The sequence below is a fragment of the Xyrauchen texanus genome, chromosome 28, assembly GCF_025860055.1.
Source record: "Xyrauchen texanus isolate HMW12.3.18 chromosome 28, RBS_HiC_50CHRs, whole genome shotgun sequence".
NCBI lineage: Eukaryota > Metazoa > Chordata > Actinopteri > Cypriniformes > Catostomidae > Xyrauchen > Xyrauchen texanus.
This window is the reverse complement of record NC_068303.1, coordinates 24,013,648-24,036,808: the sequence shown is the minus strand read 5'-3', so window position 1 is coordinate 24,036,808 and position 23,161 is coordinate 24,013,648. Positions and strand designations below refer to the sequence as shown.

General features: G+C 36.3%; 1 protein-coding gene across 1 annotated transcript; it reads left to right on the top strand.

Annotated features, from left to right (window-relative positions):
- Positions 1–1,274: 1,274 nt before the first annotated feature.
- Positions 1,275–23,161, top strand: LOC127621618 (estrogen receptor beta-like). The gene is made up of 10 exons (XM_052095293.1): positions 1,275–1,466; positions 6,368–6,906; positions 7,960–8,126; positions 8,450–8,566; positions 10,346–10,669; positions 11,515–11,653; positions 18,774–18,907; positions 21,301–21,484; positions 22,572–22,790; positions 23,028–23,161. The coding sequence occupies exons 2-9, from the start codon at positions 6,506–6,508 to the stop codon at positions 22,780–22,782; spliced, it is 1,677 nt and encodes a 558-aa protein (XP_051951253.1). The 5' UTR covers positions 1,275–1,466; positions 6,368–6,505; the 3' UTR covers positions 22,783–22,790; positions 23,028–23,161.

Here is a 23,161-nt window from a genome sequence, read left to right as displayed (position 1 = left end):
TCACTGTGGTATCGTTGGGCTGGAAAGACAAGTAGAGTTGCGTGTCATCAGCGTAGCAGTGGTAAGAGAAACCATGTGACTGGATGATGGGTCCTAATGACGTTGTGTATATGGAGAAGAGCAGTGGCCCAAGCACTGATCCCTGAGGTACCCCAGTAAGTAACTGATGTAGCTTGGATACCTCCCCTCTCCAGGCTACCTTGAAGGACCTTTCTGAGTGATAGGAGTTGAACCAGCCAAGCACAGCTCCGGTGATGCCCAGTTTATAGAGGATTTTTTGATGAGAACACTTTGAAGTAGTTTAAGAAGTTCTAAACAATTTGTTTCAAATTGTAATTGTAATTTTTCATGTTATTAATGTCCTGACTATACATTGTGATCAGTTGAATGCTACTTTGGTGAATAAAAGTGCCAATTCCTTTCCATAAAAGCAAAATCTGTACATTATTCCAAACGTTTGGTCAGCAGTGTATGTTTTCCTTTATGCTGCCTTTATGTGATTTTTGGAGCTTCAATGTTCTGGTCACCATTCATTTGCATTGTATGGACCTACAGAGCTCTTCGTTTGTGTTCTGCAGAAGAAAATAATTTTAAATAATAAAATAAATGTATCAAATAACCATTCGGAAACATCCTGGTTCATTATCAAAGTTGTTACTTCTGACGAAGTCTCTCCCTCATTAGTGTCTGAAACCGGTTCAAACATATAGGTCTGAACAACACTATTGTCGCTGTCAGTAATATTACTTATGAAGCAGAGATGTCAAAACTCCGTCGTGTTCTGGATACGGGGCGTGGCGCAACAGCTCATTTGCATTTAAAGATACACACACAAAAACGGCTCCTTTTTATTCCCACCCAAAAATTGGCATTTTCAACAAGGTAAAAAAAATTAATTATCTGTAGGGTATTTTGAGCTGAAATTTCACATGCATATTCTGAGGAAACCAAAGATTTAAATTACATCGTGTGTAAATGGGCATAGAAGGTGCATTTTAATGAATTAAGTGAAGGAGAATAGATATTGATACAGTAGTTTACTTCTTGAGATAAGTCATTCAAGTGAATCTGCACTAACTGAAAAGGGAATATTACAATTTCACCAGTTCATCTAAGCACAATCTATAGAGTCTTCATTATGTGCACATTAATTGCAAATGTCAGCCAGCATTAGGAGGCTGGAGGAGGTGTTTCAAGCGGGTGTGGTCAATGACGTGCGGACACTCAAATAAGTAGCAGCGTTCTGTGAGACACGGTGCAGTGTAGACGTTAACGTTTATTCTGACATCTCATCAAAAAGCGTTCACAGAGACTGGCGCACTTTTCTTTGCTGCTTTCGAAACAAGCACTTCGATTTAAGGTGACAGAGCAGCTGTACAGTTTGCCTTTGGGATACTTACCGAATTCGATCAATCAAGACTTACAGTAAACCATCATATGACAATCTAAAACATCGATTGAAACAGGTAGGTTCACTATCTTCCAACATTGCCTATTGTAGTAATTTGTGGAAACTTTAAAACGCATTTAAAATACGTTCAGCTGTGTGCTCGAATGCATGTTTATATTTTCTTATACATGGGCTACTGTTCCGACTGACATCGGGTTAATTGATGGAAGTATGCAGAATATCCCGTTCACATTTACCGGTAGTCATGTTCACGCTTCTGTACTGCGAGTCATTAAGACTAAGGGGTTTAATTTGCATAAGCACATCATAGTGGCATAGTTTAATATGTTTGGAGATGTAATTTGTATAGTACTCTATGATTTTATATATGAATCTGTTCACATACTCATATGCATATATATTGCGACAGGCTGTGATTGTTATCAATTTAAATATAAGTACAATGGCTTAATTTTTTAATGGCTGTCAAACTGTGATAGACCTAGGTTTTCCTCATGTTATATATATATATATATATATATATATATATATATATATATATATATATATATATATATATATATATAATGACACACACACAGTCAAAACTTTTGAAAAACGTGACAGAAATGTTTCTCACGAAAAAAAGTCTTACAAATCTTTTGATAATTGTGGTGCTTAAATGTTTGAAATTAGTTTTGCAGACCACAATATAATTGTGCCACCATTTTGATTTATTTCATTATAAAACTAAAATGTAATAAAAAAAACAAAAGTTTAAAATTGATGACTTGGACCAAATAATAAAGAAAAGCAGCCAATAAGGGCCCAGCATAAATGGGAACTCCTTCAATACTGTTTGAAAGCATCCCAGGGTGAGATCTCAAGAAGTTGTTTGAGAAAATGTCTGCAAATTCTAGGCAAAGGGTGACTACTTTGAAGATGCTAAAATATAACAGTTTTTATTCATTTGGGATTTTGTTTTGTCAAAACATAATTCCCATAGTTCCATTTATGTTATTCCATAGTTTTGATGACTTTACTATTATTCTAAAATGAGAAAAAAATAATAATATGTGTGTATATATATATATATATATATATATATATATATATATATATATATATATATATATATATATATATATATATATATATTAGTAAAGAATGTGTATGTGTTTCAAAACTTTTGTCCAGTAGTGTTTATGCTCCAGATTGAAGTGAGTAATGTTGCTCTAATATGGTTTTCATAGTCTATTACTGTTTTGTGTATGTACGCTGCAGTATATACACAGGTTTAAAATCTGCTTGGGTGGTTGGCTTTTTGGCAGTTATTTGTATTAAACTTTTGTTGTTCTTATGTACCAGGCAAAAAAAAGGAAAAAAAGGAACACTAACTACTTATACAGATGATGATAGATTAATCAGTTCAGTTAGAGCTACAGTATACACTCCAATGGAAGGCCGTTCTTTCTCTTTTAAATTGGAGAGTTACTGAATGGAGAAATCATTAAATTAATAAATTGCCTACAATTTGAAATTTGCTCAATGCCAAAGGTATGAAATGCCCTTGATCAATAATTGCTCCCTGATTTTTTTTAATATTATGTGCCTTGTAAAACCGGCCCAAGTAATTCTTGTAGTGGTTTAGAAATGACAAGATGAGTTTGGCGCCTCAGTTAAGATATCACTTTTCTTGCTGTGTTCTAAAGATTCTGATATAAGCTTAATTCGTAACATTCATTAAAGGAATACATAAAAACCAAAACAACTTATGTAAGATTGTTCTGTATGACACAATTCTGACCCATCCTAACCCCACTAGCATAATTTTGCACAACTACTATAGCAGATCTACCTTATTTGCTTATCTAGATAGACATTCATGTGGTGAAATGCGGGATGCTCATGTATAATACTCCCTTGGAGGATAAATATAACCGAAAGCCCTTTTTAGACAATTATGTTAAGGGTTTGCATCAAGCCCAAAGGTGGTCTTCGGCTTGTTCCCAGCTCTCCTGTTCAGGGCATGGTTTCCGTCTCTCCTTCTCTCCCTTATCCGTTTTCCGCCAGAGAAGGGAGTGAGGGAAGCTTGAGAGATGGATCACACCATAGCCTTGGGTTGTTGTTTTTTTAGTATGCACTGCTGGCTGGTGGCCGGGCACTCTTTTTCCTCTAGATATGTATCATGGCAGATTGGTTGTCTGAAGAGAGTTGATGCAGGCAGCTTGAAAGTCTGACCCTCTTTCCAAGTTCTCTCTTTCTCGCTTTCTCTGTGTCTCCCTCTCTATCTTGGTCTTCCTAACCATGACAAGTTATAGGGTTTGTGGTTATTGGCTTTTTAATGGGAAGAATAGATTTCTCATTATCATAATTCTGAGCATGAGCAGATGATTTAATATGTTAATTAAAGATTAGTAAATGTTTCAATTATGGTTGGTTTGAGAGTAAACCTGTAGAGCTGGTCAAAAGGTCAAAAGCTTGTATCTATTTTTTAATCCTGACATTTCTGTGCACTAAGAATAAACTTATACGCTATATACTGTATGTATTAGTTCTATCAGTCAGATCATTTTTTTAATCATTATTCCAAATTAATTGCAGATTTTGAAGGTGCTGAAATTTGACTCTAAATATATATTTTTTCTTGACAAAGTGCATTTATTACCTTCTTAGGAAAGAAAACTAAACAATATGTGACAATATAATGCTATATTTACATTTTCCAAGTCTAAATAGGAGTTGGACAATAGAAAGAACTAGTCCCAACATAGGTTACACATTCATTGCAATGGTTATTAAAACTCACAGCAATCATGAATTTGTGTTCATGATTCACATCAGATATATTCACACACACACACACACACACACACACACACACATATATAACTAAGCACGAGTAACCAATGCCAGTCCATACAACAGTGTGTAGTTGAGTAGATTTGTAAGAGGTACTTTAACAGACTTTTATATAAAAATGTTAGAACTAATGTATAGCTAATGCTGTCCCATCTCTCGTCTCTTATTTGTTAATGTAATGACAGCACACTACAAAGAGCTGACAATGTCACGTTTGTCTTTATTATGACTCACTCTTGAGAGGTGTAGGATTATATGAAGATGTTTCTGAGGCAGATCTTTACATCTCTTTGAATGAGCATTGATTGATTTGATGCAACAAGCAAAACATTTAATACTGTATATTTGTGGTACAAACAGACTTTAAATAGGTACAGTAGATGAACAAGACCTACAGCTTTTATACTTTATGAGAATTAAAAAGGTAATAATGAAGAATAAATATTAATATCTGTTAAAAAAAAATCTCTGAATGTACTGGTTTTTGGACTTAAAGCAATAATAACTTACATCTTAGCTAGATGGTGCTGCAGAATATTGGCTCGCATTGCAATGCTTGTTATGTGACAAAGTATAAAAATAAGGCCTGTTTCATACCACAGAAAATGCAGCAATTATTTATAACAGGTTAGATTAGAGCATTCACACTGGCTGCTTAGCAATCAGTCATATTCAGTTAAAATCTCTTTCATTTGACAGTATGTTTAACATTTGTAACATTTGACATCTGATTAACATGCAACAATAGACGCAGTTACAATAAATACAAAGTGATGTGTACACATTCAGCATTGAGCCTTTTTTTTTTCACATTGAAAACATGCTGAAAATGCTATCAACCTATCGATCAACAGGAGCAAATACGCAAGTGACAGCATGAATAAACAATATGCGGCATACTAAATATACTTCGCAGAATAATACTAAAAAAACATAAAACACTTAAGCTAAGATTTTTCAAAAGATAAAGAATACAGATAAGATTTAAGAACAGATTTAAAGCTAGCTATTGAAGCAACAGACCTCATGTGAAAGGGCAGGCTGTTCCAAAGTTTGGGAGCTGCAGCGGAGAAGGCCCGACCACCCTTAGTTTTGCAGCGACAACGAGGGACAGATAAGAGAAGTATATCCACTGCGATGGCTATAGCATCGTAAATATTGCTAACTTTTTATTATTTTGTATTATTTAATGTTCATTTGAATCACTATACGTTGTCCTATAAAACTCTGGCATTAATTAAAGAAATATTCACCACTGCGGTGATGGGGTTTCAAAGACTGTTTTTTCCTCTTTTGGAAAGTCATGGAAATGTAATAGTGGATTTTCTCTTGTGCTGAGAACGCAAAAGACTAAAAATTTACAATGGTCTCCCAAAAAGAAGTTTATGCTATTATAGTTTATTACTGCATTCCCAAACTGGAAATGTGAAGAGGGGCTATTAATCAAATTTTTTTCAATATGCAGTACTGTAAGCTTGTAGTCTTGCACACCCTCTCGTACTGTAACTAGATGCCTAAATAAACAGTTTTATATCTTTGAATTATTTTACCTCCAGAGAGCTTGATAAGAATTTTATGACTACATTTAGTCTTGTGGTATTTCGCAATTTAATAAAAGTGTTTTTATGCTCCTTTTGCGCTTTTGCTTTCAGACAGTTTGAACCTTTTGACACTTTAATTTATTTGCTTCTGACCAAAGGCCACCTCATTCTTGTTTATTTTAATGTTTTTTTAAAAGTCAGAATGTAACGAATATTCACCCTATCTATTTTCTAAATACATATTATTGATCACATTGTGAACAATTCATCCATACATATGTTTACCTTTTTTTTTTTTTCTTAACCTCGTAATATTTAATCAAAATGCAATAACACGATCTTCCGGTGAAACGACAGACTTCTTTCTCTCTGATGTATGCAGGACTACTTCAGTCATTTAGTCTGCTTAAACCCTGCCACTTCTTATAAATACCTGGTTTTGTTAAATTTCACATGTCTAGAATTCAAATTAACCAATTTTTTGATTCAAATACTTTAGTTTGTTGTACTGATATAGAATGAATAATATGTACACTTTTTCTCACTAATAGTTTCCACATTTTATACCATGCAGAAATCTTCTGATGATGCCACATCCTACATAGTGTTTCCGTATCAGCAATCTCACATCAATGCCTGAGGAAGTCAACATGACATACATCAACTGTCCACTGTCGATGATGCAACAGCACTGAACCCGTCCGTATTCACCATGTCTGAGTATCCCGAGGGAGACTGCCCTCTACTGCAACTGCAGGAAGTGGGCTCCAGCAGGGTGGGAGCTCATGTCCTCTCCCCTTTCTTTAACTCTACCTCTCCAGCCCTGCCTGTGGAGAGCCACCCCATCTGTATCCCCTCACCATACACAGACATTGACCATGACTTTACCACTTTGCCGTTCTATGGTCCCACTCTGTTGGGTTATGGTGCACCCCCTCTTTCAGACTGCTCTTCAGTATGCCAATCACTAAGCCCCACCCTCTTTTGGCCGCCTCATAGCCATGTTTCTTCACTTGCATTGCATCAACAACAGACTCGTCTCCAACAAAACCATACAACGAATGGAACATGGACTGAATTTATGCCACATGATCATGCCGATGAGGAAACCAGGTAAATGGCAGATGAAAAATTAGATCTTGGTCTTAAAATTATAATTACAAATGGGTAACTGGGGGGATTTGGTAGCTCAGTGGTAAAGACGCTGACTACCACTCCTTGAGTTCGCTAGTTCAAATCCTTGTGCGTGCTGAGTGAATTCAACAGCCAAACAAACACACCTCTCCCTTCAGTGCTCCTTTAGAAGCTCCTCCAAATTCATGCACACGCTGTAGTGTTGTGTGGATCGGTCTGATCCACTTTGTTTATTTTCCCATTTACAGAGCCAAGGCTGTGTACAAACACCACATTTATTTTCAGCACACACAGAATGGACAGCTAGCAGAACATGAAGAGATATTCGCAGAAATGTACAAAGTGAATTGAATTAAAATTACTTACTCCACCTTTAAGGTTGATTCAGTGATGTTGAATAATGTTTTTGATTTGAATAAAAACAGTTATTTAGATGTTAACACATGAAGCCCATTTGGTATATTAGCATTTCTTTTAGTAACTTTTAACAATGTTTCTTTCCAGCAATATCTTTACATATAGTAATACATTTTAATATTGAAAGTTAAAAAAAAATTGGTAATTAAAAGGATAGTTCACCCAAACATGACAATTCTGTCACCATTTACTCACCCTCATCTCATTCCAAACCTGTATGACTTCTTCCGTGGAACACAAAAGCTTCAGTTTCCTTCAGTTACCAATCACTTTCATTGCATCTCTTTTTCCATTCAATAAAAGTGAATGGTGACTGAGGCCTTGTGTGTCCCACGGAAGTAAGAAAGTCATATTGGTTTGAATCTTTTTGGAAGAACTATCCTTTAATGCTTTATGAACTTACACAAACTTACAATGAATAATTTTATGTATTTAAATGAACATTAACCACAGTTAAAAAATGCTGTGAAAAATGATTGCTCATTGTTAGTTCATAAGAACTTATACATTAACGTTTTGAACCTTGTTGTACAGTCTAATGTAAAATAATATCTTATATAATGACTAGTTATTTGTCATTAAAATTCAAATGCTTGTTTATGCTCCCCTCTATAGCAAACCTCTGGTAAAGGGGGTAGCAGATGCTGAGGAGACTTCTACCTCCTTGAGAGGTAAAGCTGACATGCATTACTGTGCTGTCTGTAGTGATTATGCCTCTGGGTACCATTATGGAGTGTGGTCGTGTGAGGGCTGCAAAGCCTTCTTTAAGAGGAGTATTCAAGGTATCTCTCTCTGCACCTACTCATTCTGTACAAATTATTGTGTTCTTGTGTTCATGTCAGCATTTTCTCAAAAGATATAAGCTAGAACATGTTAGAGAATTCTTAATCCTTATTGGTCAATCACTGCATTCTGCGGTCAAATATATACGTCTAATGACTGTTCCTGTAACTGTTCTAACTGGCAACAGATTTCCTACATACAGTAGTTGTGCTAGTTTCATGTCTTCTCACATAATAAAATAATTTAAGCAAACTTTGTCACAAAATAAAAACAGTCAGACTTGCACATGGGATAATAGTCAACATCAGATTCATTTTCTCAGGACACAATGATTACATCTGCCCTGCAACCAATCAGTGCACAATCGACAAGAACCGACGCAAAAGCTGCCAGGCCTGCAGACTACGGAAGTGTTATGAAGTTGGAATGATGAAATGTGGTGAGTCTTATCTCTCTCTCTCTCTCTCTCTCTCTCTCTCTCTCTCTCTCTCACTCTATCTGCTTTTACACTTTTCTTTCTCTTTCACTCACTACCAATACCCATTTTACACCCACAGTTACCAAATACTATACCAGATCATGCCAAAACTTGCTGACTTTTATCCAAAGTCAAAGACTTTAGACCCAGTGTCCCAATATAAAGCAGTTATCATGCCGTGAAGTGTTGATATGCATCAGGATTATCATGATAAGGCAATGTGATAGAGCTCTGTATATTTATAGATAGTCAAAGGTCCCTCCCCACCAAAACAACTTCTCACACTCATGTTTTGTGCTTTCAAATTAATTTGAACCATATGAGAGTAGAGGAATGAGATCTTTTTAGTCTTGCATTTTATGGTCTTCTTTTTAGCTGTGTCTCAGGGGGCTTGTCCTCCAAAGTACAGAGATTACATTGCCACTAATATAATTAAGCCTCTGTTGCTGTGGAGTCTTCTACTTTTTATCCCTTCCCATCTTGTTATTGCTGGTTTAACACGGTCTTCATTTACAGCTACTCTTCAAGGCTAGAAGTGAAAGTGATGTACTCTCTTGTCATTGGCTGATGTGCTTATTTTGAACCATATCAGATGCCATATCAAATCATCTTTAGGGAGATTTAATATGTGTTTGCTCAAGTTTAGCCTTATGTCCAAACATCTTTCGGTTTGAACCACAGCTTAAATTAATAAAGCCGTTGCTACAGCAATTTGATAAAAGGCACCAATATTTGAAAACAATTTCATCTATTAATAACTTAAAGCAGATTAAACCAAGTTTCCCACTAAACAATATAGATTAGTATCTTAACCGTACGCTCTTTGCTGTGGCCAAGCAATGCAATGTGCATTAGTATAGAATGTGCAATCATAGGATGGATATTTCACAATGGCTTTGAACAAGGGTCTATCAATCAGAATTTAAAGTCTGTACAATCCATTTTTATCAGGGCTGTTTCAAAGTACAAGTGCTATAAGCAGCTGCTTAAGGCCCCCAAGCCACCAGGTGGCCCTGGTCAGCAAGCAGAGTAGAACAAAACAAAACATGTGTTTTATAATATTTATTATAATATTTTCAGCAGAAGCTGGATGGACCCTTTTCACACTTCCATGTGCAAAGCAGAAGTCATCATAGTTTGGTAAACTATAGCAGTGATTGGGAAGAACAGTAATAACCAATGCCACCACAGTGTCCCTATGTGTGCAAATTCTTATTTTTTTCTCCCAATTTGGAATGCCCAATTCCCAATGTGTTCTAAGTCCTCATGGTGGAGTAGTGACTTGCCTCAATCTGAGTGGCGGAGGACGAATCTCAGCTGCCTGCGTGTCTGAGACCACTTTATTGTATTTTTGCAATTTATGATGACAGATTTGTAGATCGTTCCTTTAATACATAAATATGTGCCTGCTGATATAATGATATAATAACCTTTCAATAAGAATGTATTTTTTATCAACTTACCTTCATAATTGTGCAGATAATCCTTTGAAAAACAACTTACAATTTATTAATCATTGATGGACGATGCGACTTTTGGAGACAAAAGTAAATGCGGGCAAAACTTTTAAAAACTGTGAAAACATATACACCTCAGCAGCGGCCATTGTTGCGTTAACCCAACTATGGCGACTTCCGCTTTGTGAACGCGGATGTGTGAAAAGGTAAAAATGTTGTTCTTTATACCAGCATAATCAGTTTAATTTAAACTTGAATTGCAACTCTATCTGGACTTTCACAGGATTACGGCGAGAACGTGGCAGCTACCAACATAGAGGGGCACAGCAGAAGCATCTGGCACGATTCTCTGGAAGGGCTAGAACGAGGAGCCAGAGATCTCAAGAGGTTAAAAGTGTCCCACGTCCCCTCAGTGGAAATGAGGTTGTTACCATGACGTTGAGCCCTGAGGAACTGTTATCTCGCATCATAGATGCAGAGCCACCAGAGATTTACCTCATGAAGGACATGAAGAAGCCATTCACTGAGGCCAACGTCATGATGTCACTGACCAACTTAGCAGACAAAGAACTTGTTCACATGATTAGCTGGGCCAAGAAGATCCCAGGTGTGTGTGTGACTTTTAACATGCCTTAAAGCCACCAAACGGAATTGCGAAAATAAACAATGTTTTCATAACAGATTTTCGACTGCGACAGGGGGTCTGCTGTTGATCGAACAAACAGATAGTCCCACCCCCAACACATGCTATTGGTTGAGCCAATGTTGCTGTGTCGGGCTGGAGGGGTTGCTCAAAATTAATGGGGGAATTGTTTAGCGCAACAGACACATTGTTTACCGTTTTTGGGGGAAATTAATCTATTATAGGTACTTACAGTTGTCTTTGAATATTAAGCTGGGATAGGAGAAAGTATTTTAACACTGAAAATTCTATTTATAAGAACTATTTAAACACCATTAAACTATTTAAACATCATTATAACATTATAACATCAGCTCAGTATTTTACCTGGCATACTTCTGATTCAGCTGGTTTATGCAAAATTGTGTAAGATAATAAGACTTGTTTTTACAGAATATTTCTTACATTTTGAATATTTTTTTTATACCCCAAATTGTTTTTTATTGTTTTAAGTATAAAACACATTTTATTAAGGGTTAGGCTTAAAGCAAGTAACTATTTAATAGGGGTAAGAAAATAATGAAATAAACCTGAATGATTAAGGTAGTGATCAAAATATTTGTTTGTTCGACCAATGGCTGAAGGGGGTAGTGTTCAGGAAAGCTGTTTGAAAACTGAAAACAAATTATTTTTGCAATTCCGTTTGGCGCTCATGGCGCAAAAATTCCACACTTCAGCTATAACCTTTCAAGCAAGCTCAATCTCAGAGTTAGGGTTCACTTAAAATGAAAAGTTTTTGATGAGTGAACAATATGTATTTCTCACTGCAGGATTTGTGGAGCTCTGCCTTTTCGACCAGGTCCATTTGTTAGAGTGCTGCTGGTTAGAGGTTCTGATGCTGGGACTAATGTGGAGGTCTGTTGATCACCCTGGGAAGCTCATTTTCTCTCCAGACCTCAGTCTCAGCAGGTAACAAGTGTGACAGTTCTCCCATTTTCCTACTAAGACGGGCCAGTTGGTGGGGCTGGGAGGCTCATCATCGAAATCTTTCAACTGTTTTGCCCTCTATAAAGCAGAATGTTTGTTAGTGTGGGTAGAAAAGACCCTTCTAGTGGCTGCTGTCTGTTGCCTACCTTTGAGTATTGTTTTTATGGTTTATTGCCGTTGTACACGCTACACTTACACATGCTAACACTACCGACAAGCATGTTGCTTATCATTTAATCTATTTCTTTATGTGATTAAATAAACATGTTTCACTTTATGCAAACCCGACAATTCACTGTGTCCTTTAAAATGTCGTGGCTTTGAGCCGGTCGTGACACTAGTGTAATTAAATCTGTGTTTATTCTTTTAGTTGCCTGATTTATGAACAGGCACATCCATCTCTCGGTTCTTTGATTTATCTGTTTATTCTCATAAAATTTGATGGTAAACATATTCTGCTAAAAAAAAAAACTGCTATGCTGGTCAACATGATATGTTGTGTTTTGGATGCAGGTCTCCAGCATGGGATGCTGGTTCCCCCACCAGGCTTTTTAACTAACTTAACCAGCAAAAATATCTTTGCTAACCAGCTTCAGTTGAAAGATTTGAGTTGAGGTTCCAGATTGATCCAACACAGTCTTACGATAATTTCTACTAATTCGTATGAGATCGTTAAATCGTACGACTTTAAACATGTGAATTAGTATGAGTTTTACACCAACCAATCACATACAGTTCCCTCGTCTCCTTCTGAATTATAATATTTCTTCAATGGTACACAAATTAAAATCATGGTAAGAGGTGGTTTATGGTTAGGATTAGGTATGGGGTTTGGGTAATTGGGGTAAATTTGAACAAATCTCATGAATGAGCGTTTGAAAACCCTGATGTTTCTCTTTCATGCTTCAAAACAGGGCTTTCTTAATGGTAAATGGTATATGGTCTGTACTTATATAGCACCTTTTTAACCTTAGCGGTAGGGGTTCAGTGTCTTGCCCTAGGACACTTCGGCATGTGTAGTCATGTGGGCCAGGAATCGAACCGCCAACCCTGTGATTAGTGTCCAACCCGCTCTACCACCTGAGCCACAGCCGCCCCATAAATCCATGGTATAAAACAGCACTTTATGAATTGCAATCATGGTTATGTTCAGGGTCTGGGTAACGCGTTACAATTTAAAGTAATGGCTAGGTTTAGGTAAGGGGTTTGATTAATGGGTTTAGAAGAATTTTCACGAATGTGCGTTCAAAACCCGGGAGTTTGTATTTCTTCCGCTGTACTGAGTAAGGTGTTACACTTTATTGTTAGGTTTAGGTTTGCATGAAAACATGTCACATGGACAACAGGAAATATCCCTGCTTACAACCACACGAGGGAAGCATATGTGATTGGTTTGCATAAACATCAGACGTTTTCATGTGACGCCAACTCAAATTAGTAAGACTTTTCGTGAGATCAAGTTGGATTGATCATACAGTGGTCCCAAATAATGGATACTTATTTGCTTGTGCAATCTATCAAATTATATTTGGTCATCTTGGGTGTATTGCATATGATTTACTATGAATAAATTGGCAAATTGCTTCACCTGCAAATGTGCTGGATACATTCTCCAAAAGGAGGTTTTTGCATGTGGTAATTGAACCGCTTCAAGCACTGGAGAGAACCGCCATTTAAAATATTTCTCCAGTTAAAAACAATGGGCCTCATTCATGAAAATTTCTTAAATATATTAGTAAATTCTGAGTAATTTCTGCGTAAAAAGGACCTTCCTGTAATGTTTCCCAAAATCATCGTAAGCCTTTGTAGATCATAGAAAACATTGATGCTAATGGTCTCCTCAGTGAAAAGGCCATAAGAATAGCACCACACTCACAAGTAAATGCTGTTAACATCTATGCGGAACAGTAATGAAATCGATTTTATGAATGAAGTACATTCACATCGTAAAATTTTTATTTTGCATGCACAGTACCATCTCGAAAGTGAGGACTTACTGTCATTGCATGTCTTTGCTATCATATGATGCTCAAACAGTTCAAGAAGTCAATAAAAATGTTTTTACATGACTGTAAAATATGTTCAGTTCACGCCTTGAGGAGGATGTCCACCATTATCAACCTTCTCTGGTTCAGTTTGCAGCGGATCGCCAGCATAATTTGTGAAAGTTTTCGGGTAAATCATGATAGTGACAATTACATAATTGTAACTTGAATAATCTTCCGAGAAATTAATAGAATGCCTGAAGAAGATATTTGACCGAAACGCTGTAAGTTATTACAGATTTGCAAGCTATACGACAATGTGTGGGCTTTTTCAATTTTTTCCCCCATTGTATTGTGTACACACCTGCCCACAATGTGTTTATTTATGGGTTTAACAGCATGAGCATTGACCATATTATCAACTGAACGCGATGAAACCTAAATTATAGAGATCATATCAAATAAAAAAACAAAACCTGTCCAATCAGTCACGTACAAGGGCATTCATTTAATACATTTTAAGATTTGAAAAATCAAGCACTTCTGATGGAAAAATTATAAGCAGTGTTAGGAAAAATGTATACTTTAAAAAAAATTCAAGCAATAAAAAAATTCAAGCAATAAACAAAAGTTTCTAAAGAAGTATAGGCAATGTTTTAAAAAGAAAACGCATATTTATATGTAATTGAGTATTTTAATATCACATTAATGCACGTCATCAATAGGTATTCTATGTATTCGCCATTCTCAAAGTTTTTGCACCCAAAACTTTAGTAAATCCGAGACTGTGAATTTGGCTAGAGGAGGTAAAAAATGCTGCTGATAAAATCGGTCTATGCTTACTGAAATTTGAACTACTGCCCCAGTGGCTGAAGCTGGAAGTATTTTTGAACAATTTTGAACAGTAGGTGAGATGTCCACAGGGTGGGGCCAAAAGAGAGTGGTATTTTTTGTTTTTAATGATGTAATGCAGTCAGCATTTTATTAACCATACGCCCTAACCCAAACCTAAATCATAAATCGGGTCTGGTTCAGGCTTAAAATCTGACGTTATCGGTAGGGTCAGGCCACATGTTTTCGGGGTACGGGCGGAGTTTCATTTGAAGGCCCATGCAAACCACTACAGTGGTGTAAAAATGTCATTTTAGGGCAAAAATTCAACCTCCGAATCCCACACCATTTTTATGAGAACACGATTACTAACTGGTTTCCGTGGGACCAGAACCCATGTGTTTGTGATTAGGCTGCATGTGGTCAATTTTAAGGTATTTTAACAGTTTCCTGTGTGAGCATGTTGAAGATTTAAGCAATTAAGTTCAGGAACCTCAGGAATTAAATAAAGCCTATATCAAATAGCAGCTTATAAGTGAGTCACAAAGGGATGTGGTCCATAATTGCTCATAACATTTATTGTTTAGCTAAAGCTTTTACAAAAAAATGCCATTATGCATTTCCAAGTCTTGTGTGCTCAGTTGGATGTGGGTGTGCGCCATGGCACCCATTGAAGCTCCATTATAGCTCTGACCACTTTGGAATTGATTGAGGTTTACAGACATATTGTTTTTACTTAGTCAAATTATCATCAGTCTGTGTGCCACTGCTACATCTTAGTTATTGAAATCACGCAAGACCAAATTCATCTAATGGATGCTTACAGAAAAATTTGATCTGTAAATCATTGACATACTGTAAATCATTGACGTAAACAGCACCACATTAGGACATTAAAATGAACTAGTTAGATTAAATATAATTATATGAGGAATTATATGATGTAATATAAACTGTAATGTATACTTTGCAAAGCAAAGTGTAAAGAAATGCAAATTCTCAAAGGGATAGTTCACCCAAAATGACCTTTGTCATCATTCACTCACTCATGTCATTCCAGATCCACATGACTTTCTTTCATCTGTGGAACAAAGGGAAATGTTACTGCAGGCAGAATGTTAGCTAAAGTCCCTTTTAACTTTTATTGCATCTTTTTTTCATACAATTAAATTGAATGTTGAATGTGGCTAACATTCTGCATAACATCTCCTTTTGTGTTCCACAGAAAGAGAATGTCATAAGGGTTTGGAATGATATGAGAATGAGTAAATTATGACACAAGTTAATTTTTGGGTGAACTATGCCTTTGAGAATACACATTTCTTTATACTTTGCTTTGCAATGAGCGCTCAGGAGCACACGTGACAATTAATATTACATTATATAATTCCTGTGCAAACTATCCCTTTAACAACTGTCTCTGTTAAGTACTTCATTGAATACTGCAAAATGTCTGCGGAATACGGCCGTTAAGAAACATCACCGGTTTAGCCAGGACTAATTCTTCCAACACGAACCCTCTGCTTGCTGCCCTTTGTACCTTTTTACATGATGTGAACCCATGTTGTAATGCAAATGGGGGATGGGCCAGGGTTACAGATACACACAAGAATTTATGCTGCACTAAGCTACAAAACTGTTCCAGTCATGGGTGGTTCTACTTTTATTAGACAATGCTCTAAATGTTTACTGTCTGATCTGCTGCAAGACATTTATTCTCTGAGTTCCTGAGTTTAACTTGGAAAATTCCTTGCCAAAGTCAAGAAGGTGCAAAAACAGTGCATGGCTTCTCTGTGAGTTCAGTTGCCTTTAGTCCCACTGCACCAATGACATCAGCTGAGCCATATCTAGGATTTCTCTGCATGGGTAAAGTTTGATCTAACATTCACTACAGCTAAAAAAAAAAATGAAACTGAAAGTTCCCCAGAACAGATACGTTTGTGTTTAATTTGTGAATAAGTATTGTTTAATGCTAAATGGAGAAGCAGTAATCTCAGCATGCTCGCTCACATTAAAGCCCCCATGAATTAAAAATAGAGTTTTATGGCTTTAAAGGGATAGTTCAACCAAAAGTTCAAATTTTCTCATCATTTACTCACCCTCATGCAATCCCAGATAGGTATGAAGATTTTTAGGAAAAAACTCATCTCTGTAGGTCCATACAATGCGAGTGAATGGTGGCCAGATCTTTGAAGGTCCAAAAAAATATGCAAAGGCAGCATAAAAGTAATCCATACGACTCCAGTAGTTAAATTCATATCTTCAGAAGCGATATGATAAGTGTGGGTGAGAAACAGATAAATATTTAACTTTAGATCTTCGCTTTTGTTTTCACTTTCACATTCTTCTTTTGTTTTTACCGATTCACATTCTTTGTGCATATTGCTTCCTACTGGGCATGGAGGAGAATTTATAGAAAAAATAAGACATGGATTTAAATACTGGAGTCTGCCTTTTTATATGTTTTTTTGGAACTTCAAAGGTCTGGCCACCATTCACTTGCATTGTATGGACCTACAGGGCTGAGATATTCTTTTTGAAATCTTTGTTTGTGTTCAGGGGAAGAAAGAAAGTCATACACATCTGTTATGGCATGAGGGTGAGTAAATGAGCGAATTATCATTTTTGGGTGAACTATACCTTTGGGACTATCGCCCTGATTTACTAAGACCTCAAATAAGGGTACTAATTTGCTTGTGTAGTCTTTTCTAATCTAATTGCATATAATATATAATTTAGAATAAACAAGTTTTCAAGAGAAATAAATTACATCATATTCATGTATGTCAGAAGTATGTAGTTTATGTTATATATATGGCAATATATTTGACATTCCCGAAGTCTCTGTTTTGCCACAATGTCATTGTAGTGCACAGCGTAAATCAGATTAATACCTGCCTTTCAGTCATATTCATTTTCTCTCACAGTTACCATTTCTGAAATGACTATCAAGCATTATAAATGACTTTGTGGATGCAATTTCATTTATTTGCATTGGCAGCACCCTGTATTTTGCTCATGTTTGGAGGCAAGCCTCAAATTCCATATTTATAGTTTTTTTTTTTTTTTTTACAAAAACTGACAAGATATGCTTTTGTGCATTTGAAAGACACAATCCTCAGTAGACTAAGTTAGTAGATGTGCTCAGACATTTTTTTGCATGAACTATCAAATTTGCACGTGTCGATTTAATTGAACGCATTCATTCAATGCAATTAATTATGTAAAAAAATTGTGTGTTAAAAACATATATGCAATTAATCATGCCCCTAGACTGTTATAAGGAATATTTGTACCATCTGCTTGATCTACCACCTTCATGTTTTCAGCAGGGAGGCAGTAAGCGCAAATCTAGCTCCACAGGCAACATACCACACTTACTGACAGCAGACAGCACAAGACAGCACATCTTGCATTCAAACACAGCTGGACGGAGCGCAATGCCAAATGTTGTCTCCAGGCGTGTTTTGTAAGATTGAAACTACATTTAACTTGACACCATGTCCTAAAACTCTGTATTAATGAAGCAACGCAACCAAACTGAGACACTCCAATAGCCCTGTCTGCATGCGTACATAGACGCGTCCTTAGAAAAGCTCTTATAATGAATCTACCTCTGACAGATTGACAAATTCAATTGCAAAATGGATTGCTGTTAACTGCATGCCAAAGATAGGCTTATGTTCAGGGATACTGAAATAAACAATATATTGACTTCTGAAGCCCCTTTTTGTATTGCATAATCAATGCTGTACTTGTCTACCACAATAATGTAATGTATTTTAATTATCTGAATTATCTAAATGAAGCAAGTAACTAATCATATTTCATGGCTGTGACATACAGTAATTAAAATCTATTGGCTGTTTTGAAAAAATAGGATATCTCCAACCCAAACTTCCTGTTTCAGGAGGAAATATGTCAATACAGGCTAAAAACAAACTTCAGCTTTGTTCGGAATAGCACAGTGCCATACTGTGTTGCGTCTACTATTTCTGCAGTAACTATATAGCCTACTCTCATCAAACAATGAGGTCTTTAATGAAGTGCAAACGCCATTAGGGTGTCATTAACTTCTGCAGACCCAATTATAACATCTCTCAGCATCTCACACTAGTGGTCCTTTTTGCCATTGATGCATTGAAGAAAATTCAACATTTTATACTCTTATTGGGTGCCAAGTTTTGGAATATGGTTAGTGAGGTTTGAGATTAATCACCCAGTCCTGTGTTTCAGAGATGGTGAAGCTAATTCGCAGGACTGATAAATGTCTTTTTGTTTGGCAGGGATGAGGGCAGCTGTGTTCAGGGCTTTGTGGAGATCTATGATATGCTGCTGGCAACCACATCCAGATTCAGAGAACTGAAATTACAGAGAGAGGAGTATATGTGTCTCAAGGCCATGATCCTCCTCAACTCCAGTAAGTGTGTGCCAGAGTGTGTTTTTATCATTATTTTAAAGGAATATTCAGGGTTCAGTACAAGATAAGCTCAATCGGCAGCATTTGTGGCGTTAAGTTGATTATCACAAAAATAAATTTTGATTTGTCCCACTGCTTCTTTTTAAAAAAAAAATAAAAATATTCTGGTTCTAGTGAGGCTCTTACAATGAAAGTGAATGGGGCAAATCTGTAAACGTTAAAATACTCACCGTTTCAAAAGTATAGCCACAAGACATGAGTAATATGCGTGTTAACATGAATGTAGTGTGATAAAATCGCTTACCTTTTGTGTAAAGTCAGAACCAGTTTTACAGATTTGTTGCCATGAAGATATATTATCATAAACCCCTTAATCCCACAAAAGCAATGATTTAAACAACTTCACAGCTCAAATAAAACACAAGTTTTAATAGAAAAATTAGTTTTAGTGCTTTTAATGTTCACATTTCTGCCTTTTGACCCCTCCAGAAATTGGCTTCATTCTCTACCATTGTAAGTGCCTCATTGTAACCTTGATTTATGCTTTTTTTTTATTAAAGAAAAATCTATTAATTTTGTGTGGGAATCAACTTTATGACACAAATGTTGTCAATTGAGATTAACTAATATTGAACTGAAATACTCCTTTAAATAATTAATAATTCATGTTTTATTTAATTAATAGTTTTAAAGAGATAAAAAGTATATTGTTATTTACTGAACCGTTGTCCGAACCCTTGTGACTTTCTTCCTTGGAATACAAAAGTGTATATATACTGTATATATTACACTGACTGGCCAAGTCACCATTTGGATTAAATGAACAGATACTTCAGAGCCTATGATTGGATAATTATTGCAGGGATTAATATGTTTCAGTTGGCAATAATTATTTTAATCCTAACTGTTGCAGTGTGTAGCTTCTCATTTCTTTAACAACCATGTCAGAAGATGTATCCCGTGGTTGTGGAAAAGATGTTACTGTGTTTCAGAAGGGGCAAAATATTGGCCTGAATTAAAGCAAAGAAAACAAGATTGCTGAAATCACTGGAATTGGGTTAAGAACTGTCCAACGCATTATTAAACCTGAAATGTGGTCGGAAAAGAATCTTGAATGATTTTGATCGTAGATTACTAAAGTCACATTGTAAAAAAAAAAAATGGCAGTAGACCTCACGGCTGTGTTTAATAGTGAAATTAATAGCATTTCCACAAGCACAATGTGACAATAACTTACAGGATTGGGACTGAACATCTGTGTGGCCACAAGAAGTCCACTTGAATGTGAACTTGTTTTCTTTGCATTATTCAAGCTCTGAATTAAAAAAAAAAAAAAGATTTCTTTAGTTATTTTGACCAGTTGTCATTTTCTATATAAATAAATGCTCTAAATGACAATATTTTTATATGAAGAAATGTTGTCAGTACTTTATAGAATAAAATAAAAATGTTCATTTTACTCAAACACATGCCTATACATGGTAAATCCAGAGAAACTGATAATTTTGCAGTGGTCTCTTAAGTTTTTCTAGAGGTGTATATACATTTTGCATTTAATTTTTTTACTAAAACAAATGTTTTTTGTGTGTGTGCGTATGTGTAATTTGGGGACACATTTATACACATAAGTGAGCTAAAACTGACAAAACTTCCCTTTGGGGAGCTTTTGGGATGTCCTCATTTGGAAAAAAACAATCCATACCTAAATGAAATACAATCTAAATTCTTACAATGCAAAAGGTTTTCTGTTAGGGTTAGTTAATAGTAATTATAGCTAGCTTTATATAAAAACAATAGAAGTCAATGATATGTTCCCATTTAGATTGCTGAGCGTGTGTTCGATTCCGGCTTGCATCTCAACGATCACACTCCCCTTCTCTTTTCCCATCATCTAAAGCTGCAAAAGATGCCAAATATATATAAATAAAAATATGAGAAGGTTACTACTAGCCTAGCTTTAATTGTATGAAGTGTTGGCAAGGCTGAGCTAGAAAAACGCTCACACACACAGTACATTTCTAATGGGGACATGCCTGCTTTGAGGAGTGTTTCACTCAAGTATCCATTTCATTAAAAACGCTTATATAAGTAACAGGCCGTACCTGTTATGTGTTCAGTGTCTGAGCGAATCTGCTTCTTCTAATTCCCCTGAACTTTTGATCTGTCTTTTCCTCATGTTTTATGTCTTCATTCTCAGCCTCTTGAAGCTGTCTCGTCGTTGTCACTTATTTGATCGCTCCAGATGTGTTGCATTGTTTTTGAATCAGATATTCTTTGTTTTAGATGGTTATTTGTGTCTCATCCTCTATTATTTCAAATAGTTGTAAATGTCAGTGTGTTACGGCTTTAATCTCAGTGAACCTGCGTTCAATGGTATTTGTGCGTCATTGCAGACATGTGTTTGAGCTCGTCGGAGGGTGGAGAGGAGCTGCAGAGTAAATCTAAACTGCTCTGTCTGTTGGATTCGGTGACAGATGCTCTGGTGTGGGCCATCTCGAAGACAGGCATGAGTTTCCAGCAGCGCTCTACGAGACTGGCCCACCTGCTCATGCTGCTCTCCCACATCAGACATGTCAGGTACAGACAATAAATACATTGTAAGAGGAACATTTGATCCAGGTTTACACATGGTATTAAGATCAGTCTCTGGTGAGCCAATCATAAGTGGTCAGGTGACTGGCAATGGAAGTCCTTCCTTCCAGTAAAAGGAGACACTTTTATAATCGAGTTTGTTTACTCTTGAATGCACATAACTGGACAAGTCTAATATATATGTATATCTATTAATTAGAGTGAATTCAACTAAAAAGCTAAATGTATTATACTATTGTTGTCGTATTTTGTTGCTTATTTAAAATCTGTTATTGAGACACAATCTTGACAAACCATTTTTTTTGGAGACTAGTCCCATTCATGTATATAGGAGATTTACTTGTATGCCTGCTGACTAGAAGTCATAGAAAATAGCTACTTAAAGGGATAGTTCATCCAAAATTAAAAATTCTGTCATCATTTACTCACTTTCATGCCATCCCAGATGTGTAGGACTTTCTTTCTTCTGCTGAACACAAAGATTTTTAGAAGAATATCTCAGCTCTGTTGGTCCATACAACGGTAAATGGTGGCCAGAACTTTGAAGGTCTAAAAAGCATATAAAGGCAGCATAAAAGAAATGCATATGACTCCAGTGGTTAAATTAATCTCTTCACAAAAGATATGTGTGGGTGAGAAAGAGGTCAATATGGACCTGTTTCTCACCCAAACTTATATTGCTTTTAAGGAATTGGATTTAACCACTGGAGTCATATGGGTTATTTTATGCTGCCTTTTTTTGGTCCTTCCAAGTTCTGGCCACCATTTTCTTGCATTGTATGGACCTACAGAGATGAAATATTATCTAAAAATCTTTATTTGTGTTCAGCTGAAGAAAGAAAGTCATACACATCTGGAATGGCATGAAAGTGAGTAAATGATGACAGCATTTTCATTTTGGGGTGAACTATCTCTTTAAAAGAGATTTTGACAATGCAGTATTTTCACTCAGAAAGGGTGGCTTGTGACTGATGTGTCCAAACACATCAGTAATTTGTTTGCTTTTATGAAGACCATAACATATATTTTCTGTACAAATCCTTTCACTGACAGTATAATCCATCTTCTTTAGTAACAAAGGCATGGACCACCTCCACTGCATGAAGATGAAGAAGATTGTTCCTCTGTACGACCTGCTTCTGGAGATGCTGGACGCCCATATCATGCACAGCTCACGGCTGTCTCACGCTTGCCCTCGAGTAGTCCCTGTTCCGAAAGAGAGCAAGGGTGCCCAGGAGGCCTACGGCAGCTCATCTCAGCAAAAAGGGAATGTAGTACCATAGTCCATCAGGTGAGACACAGAAAGAGTGCTTTGTTTTATGCATTAAGATGCAGGTGAAATAAATAAAAATAGATGTAGTGTTGTTTAATCAGTTTTAGCAAATCTAGCAATGTTTGACCATTTAATTGTCATTTCCAGTTCATTGAAATAGACTGCAGCTAACTAAAATTATTGGTCAAATATTGAAATTATTTTACAATCTGAAGAAATATTGCATTAATGTGGGCTTTCACTGTTTCCCTATAGCTCGTCTTTCTCTCCAATGTTGAAGAAAGATCTGTAGTTTCGGGAGGATGGACAACAAATACGGCCACATAAAACGATGAATTATTTCATCAGATGAAAACACCACTGGTGTCTTTCTTGAGCTACTATCCTAC